This window comes from Mytilus edulis, chromosome 7, assembly GCF_963676685.1.
Source record: "Mytilus edulis chromosome 7, xbMytEdul2.2, whole genome shotgun sequence".
Lineage (NCBI taxonomy): Eukaryota > Metazoa > Mollusca > Bivalvia > Mytilida > Mytilidae > Mytilus > Mytilus edulis.
In genome coordinates, this window is record NC_092350.1 from 47,222,791 (window position 1) to 47,228,505 (window position 5,715).

At 33.7% G+C, this 5,715-nt stretch overlaps 1 protein-coding gene across 1 annotated transcript; it reads left to right on the forward strand.

Annotated features, from left to right (window-relative positions):
• The first annotated feature begins 1,867 nt into the window (after window positions 1-1,867).
• LOC139481638 (sec1 family domain-containing protein 1-like) lies at window positions 1,868-3,866 on the forward strand. Its single transcript, XM_071265076.1, has one exon. The coding sequence runs from the start codon at window positions 1,910-1,912 to the stop codon at window positions 3,812-3,814; it is 1,905 nt and encodes a 634-aa protein (XP_071121177.1). The 5' UTR covers window positions 1,868-1,909; the 3' UTR covers window positions 3,815-3,866.
• The last annotated feature ends 1,849 nt before the right edge of the window (window positions 3,867-5,715 follow it).

The following is a 5,715-nucleotide window of genomic DNA, read 5'->3' on the forward strand; positions in this document are numbered from 1 at the left end:
TTTTTGCATCTTATTTCATTAGTACATATAAAAAAGAAGATGTGGTATGATTGCCAATGAGACAACTATCCACAAAAGACCAAAATGACACAGACATTAACAACTATAGGTCACCGTACGGCCTTCAACAATGAGCAAAGCCCATACCGCATAGTCAGCTATAATAGGCCCCGATAAGACAATGTAAAACAATTCAAACGAGAAAACTAACGGCCTTATTTATGTAAAAAAATGAATGAAAAACAAATATGTAATTAGCAGTGAATATGGATGTTTGTCCATGGTTCATTGGTCAATGTTAAATTTCTGCTGTTTGGTGTGTATTAGATACTTTAAGCAAATTAATCTAAGTCTATATTTGGTATATGAAATGATTTTAAGGTGTTATAAGTCCATTACTCAGATATATTATGCAAAGGGTAAACTATATTAATTGTATGAAATTATTGCAAGGTGAACATGTTTGTTTGATGGGGTTGATCCTAATCCTTGTTATAATTTTATGGCTCAAAGAAATTGATTCGATTTAAGGCCTATTATGGGTTTGCTAGATGCTTTATAAGTAGTAGTATATAGCTGTATTTGATGCATGAAATCATTACATGGTTTTCTGGTATGTTCGTGTTTTACTGACCTCAACTTTGACCTTGATTTAATTGATTATTGTTCAGGTATGAGTGATTGTGGTAAGATCTATTTCTTAGTTACTATTAGCATAAGCTTTAATACAATTGATGTACAGAATGATTGTATGGTGTACATATAAAAAAGGAGATAAGGTATGGTTTTCACAACTACCCACCAGAGGCCCAACAAGTATGTAAACGATAGTAACTTAATGTCACAACAAACCATCAACAACAAGCAAAACCAATATGGTGTAGTAAACCTTAAAAAGCTAATTTCTAATCAATGACAAACCAGCAAACTAAATTCTAAAAATATGACAGATAACAACCTGTCTGCCATAAAGGGTTTATCTTCCCTTTCCTCATTTAACTCATTTAACTTCATTTGTAAAGGTTAGATTTCATGATAAGTGTTTTATAAGCAAGAGTTCATTATTTAGTGTATGGAATGGTTGATCTGATAAACTTGTAAAGTGTAAATGGCAGTACGACAGGGTTACTGGGTTATCTGATCTTGTCCATATTTATACGGATCATAATTTATTGATGTTTATAAACATTAAATAGTTTATATTCAGTCTATTTTAAACCAGCACCCATTATCCACTTGCTGGTTTTAATCTGACTGAGTTTATTTGGTACTTGTAGTAAAACTTTAATGTGAAAGACTTTCAGCATAAATACAATTGTGAAAAATAGGCAAAACATTTGTGTTAAATTTGCATAAAAAATGATAAAAGCTAAACCTTGTTTTTCTTGTGTAACTTTATTGAACATTCTTCAAAAATTTCTAAATCTGCACCTGCACATGGCATCTTCTGTCTTTTTCCTATTTTATAAAATAAAAATAAAAAATTGAGATTGATGAACCTGAAGATTAAGATAATCAGTATGTTGATGGCGATTTAATATATGGCTGGAGTAAACAAACATTTTTTTCAGAATAATGCTTGATGAATTAAGTGGTAATGCGGCTGCTAACAGAGGATCAAAATGTCAGAATTTTGTCTCAAAAAGACATTTATCCCTCATTTTCACAAGCACTTGTCTCAGAATCCCCCTTTGTATACCTTAATATAAGTTAACTGTGTTATAAAGTGTTAATTCAGAGACAGTATCTGTGCCTAATAATTTCCCTCCACCTTTAAATTCAGTTCAAGGGTTCTGGAAAACAATCTAATGACTTGTGATTAATCAAAGTGAAAGTGAAAGTAGAGTTGTCCTTCTTTGGTCAATGTCATAAATGCCACGTCAACCTCCAGGTGGCAGTAACAACAAACATGGCTTCCATTAGGGAGAAACAAGTTCTTGCTTTAAAACGAATGCTTAATTTTAACACTCCTCCAACAAAATCAAGCTCAGCAGAGCCACAATGGAAAGTACTCGTCTATGATAGGTTTGGTCAAGACATAATCTCGCCGTTATTGACCGTCAAAGAGCTCCGCGAGTTGGGAGTAACTCTTCACTTGAATCTTCATTCAGACCGGGATTCTATTCCAGATGTTCCGGCTATTTATTTTGTATTACCAACTGATGACAACATTAGAAGAATATGTCAAGACATACAAAACCAGCTGTATGACTCGTATTACATGAATTTCATATCTGCTATTTCCAGGCAAAAACTTGAAGACATTGCCCAAACAGCTATTCAATGCAATTGTGTACAACAGGTTTCCAAAGTTTTTGATCAATATTTGAACTTTATTTCATTAGAAGAAGACATGTTTACCCTAAGAAATCTTGACAAAGAACTATCATATTATGAAATAAACAAAGGTGACGTCAAAGACACTGAAATGGAGCAGATCATGGATACTATCGTTGACAGTTTGTTTTCTGTTTTTGTAACACTGGGTACCGTGCCCATCATTCGATGCCCAAGAGGTAATGCAGCAGAAATGGTTGCAGAGAAATTGGACAAAAAGTTGAGAGAGAATCTTAGAGATGCCAGGAACAGCTTTTTCACTACTGACAATATACAGGCCGGACAGTTTAGTTTTCAAAGGCCATTATTAGTTTTGCTCGATCGAAATCTAGATTTAGCCACTATGCTCCATCATACATGGACATATCAAGCGTTAGCACATGATGTATTCAATCTTCTCCTGAACCGAGTTGAAATAGAAGAATCTATAGAAGTTAAAGGTCCAGCTGGCAATATGATGACAAAAAAGAAAAAGAAAAGCTATGATCTGAATCCGTCTGATAGATTTTGGGAAAAGGAAAAGGGTAGTCCATTCCCACAAGTTGCAGAAGCTGTTCAAGAACAGTTAGAAACCTACAAGACACATGAAGATGAAATAAAGAAAATGAAATCGGCAATGGGTCTTGAGGGTGATGATGAAGTAGCATTCAGTATGATGAATGATACAACCGCCAAACTTACTTCAACAGTAAGCTCATTGCCGGAGTTGCTAGAAATGAAGCGTTTGATTGACATGCACACTAACATCGCTACTGCCATGTTGGAACACATAAAGCACCGTAAACTAGATGTCTACTTTGAAATGGAAGAAAAAATGATGAGCAAGGCACTTTTAGACAAATCGCTGATGGACATTATATCAGACCCTGATTTAGGAACACCGGAAGACAAAGTCAGAATATTTATCATAGCATTGATCTGTGGTCCACCAATGAGTGATGCTGAAATTGATCAATATTGCGTAGCCTTGACTGGTGCTAACTGTGAGGTAGCACCAATCACGTTCATTCGTAGATGGCGAGCTTATAATAAAATGAATGCAGCGCCAAGTCAATATGGAGGAGGGGGAACAACAACTGTAGGAATGTTTAACAAATTAATGAATAAAAGTTCACAGTTTCTTATGGAAGGAGTTAAAAACTTGGTTATTAAAAGGCACAATTTGCCAGCCACCAGAATTGTGGATGGACTTATGGAGTCAAAGACATTGCAAGAAATTGAAGACTATCGTTACTTTGACCCAAAACTTTTACGTTCAGATTCATCATCAGTTCCTAGAAACAAATCTCCATTCCAAGAAGCTTACGTGTTTATGATCGGAGGTGGAAATTACATTGAATACCAAAATTTAATAGACTATGCCAAATCAAAATCATCATCAAGTGCTGGACAAAAGAAAATTGTTTATGGGTGTAGTCAGCTTGTTAATGCAGCAAGATTTTTAGAACAGTTGGGCCATCTTGGCCAAGAAATGTAAATTTAAGGGGGGATAAATAAATGTATTGTGAAATTAAATATTAATTTATTCAGTTTTTGTAATGAATCCTTTTTTGTGTGTCAATGGTTTGACAAGCTATACTTCATGTACATGTACATTTTACAACAATATAAAAAAAGAAGATATTGTATGATTGCAAATGAGACAACTCTCCATACATGTACCGGTATATGCCATAAGAGACAAAATTACACAGACATTAACAATAGGTCACTGAATGGCCTTTGACAATGAGCAAACTCCCTACCACATAGTCAGCTGTAAAAGTCCCTGAAATGAATTATGTAAAATAATTATGATTAAGAGAAGACATATAGCATAAATTCAAGCTGTATACATCCATTATTTTGATCTCATTTTCATTTAAATCGGTAAACTTTAAAAAAAAAAACATTTTGTCTTGCCTTTTGTGTAGCAAAATTTAATGGATCAGTGATCGAGGTAAAGTTTTTGTGATCAAGTCCATTTTGTAGATATGCATTATGGCAACTTATTTTGAATTTTAAAATTTTTGTAAGGCTTTCTTGTCTGACTGACAGGTTTTCTCTAACTTGGCATCAATTTCATGGTTTATAGGTCAATGTAAAGTTGTTGAGGTTTGTTGTTTCTCAGACACTATAAACAACTGATTTATGTATTGTTATATAAAAATGAGGAGATGTGATATAATTGCCATTGAGACCATTCTCCACAAGAGACCAAATGCAACAGAAATTTACAAGTATAGGTCACGGTGAGGCCTTCAACAATGAATAAAACCGCATACTGGTAGTCGGGTACTTGTATAAAAGGTTTGGCAAACTTTCTCCAAAACTGAGGTCGTTAACGCAAAACTGACATCAGTTGAAATGATCAACAGGTCAAAAGTCTGTCTCCCTTGGAGTTTTAATGAATAGAATATTTAGCAAAAACAGGTATTCAGAAAAGTCGTGGAGGAAATCCTCAATTGAAACCTTACATGAGTTATTGCCCTTGAGATATGATTTTAACCCATTTATTCAGACACCATATACAGAAACTGTTTAGGGTAAATATGATTTACAAATAAAGTCAACACAGCTGAAAACATTATGGGCCCTCTATAGGAGTTATTGCCCTTGAAAGATGGTTTTAACTTAATTTTTCATCTTTTGCAGAAACTATCATTTAACTAAAACTTTCAAGTAGCAAAAATGTTAAATGCATATTTAGGTCTTTCCACCTTTTCATGTGGAAAGACCTATTGAATTTCTTCTGATTATATTTTTATACGACTGCAAAAATTGAAAATTTTTTGGTCATATATTGGTATCAAGTTGGCGTCGTTGTCTGCGTTGTCGTCGTCAAAAATAAAAATTAAACTTAGTTTGATTTTAACAAAAATTGAATCCTTGAGGTTCTTTGATATGCTGAATCTAAAAATGTACTTAGATTTTTGATTATTGGCCAAGTTTTTAAGTTGGTCCAAATCAGGGTCCAAAATTAAACTTTGTTTGATTTCATCAAAAATTGAATAATTAAGATTCTTTGATATGCCAAATCTAACTGTGTATGTAGATTCTTAATTTTTGGTCCCGTTTTCAAATTGGTCTACATTAAAGTCCAAAGGGTCCAAAATTAAACTAAGTTTGATTTTAACAAAAATTGAATTCTTGGGCTTTTTTGATATGCTGACTCTAAACATGTACTAAGATTTTTATACGACTGCAAAAATTGAAAATTTTTTGGTCGTATATTGGTATCACGTTGGCGTCGTCGTCGTCCGAATACTTTTAGTTTTCGCACTCTAACTTTAGTAAAAGTGAATAGAATTCTATGAAATTTTAACACAAGGTTTATGACCACAAAAGGAAGGCTGGGATTGATTTTGGGAGTTTTGGTCCCAACATTTTAGGAATTAG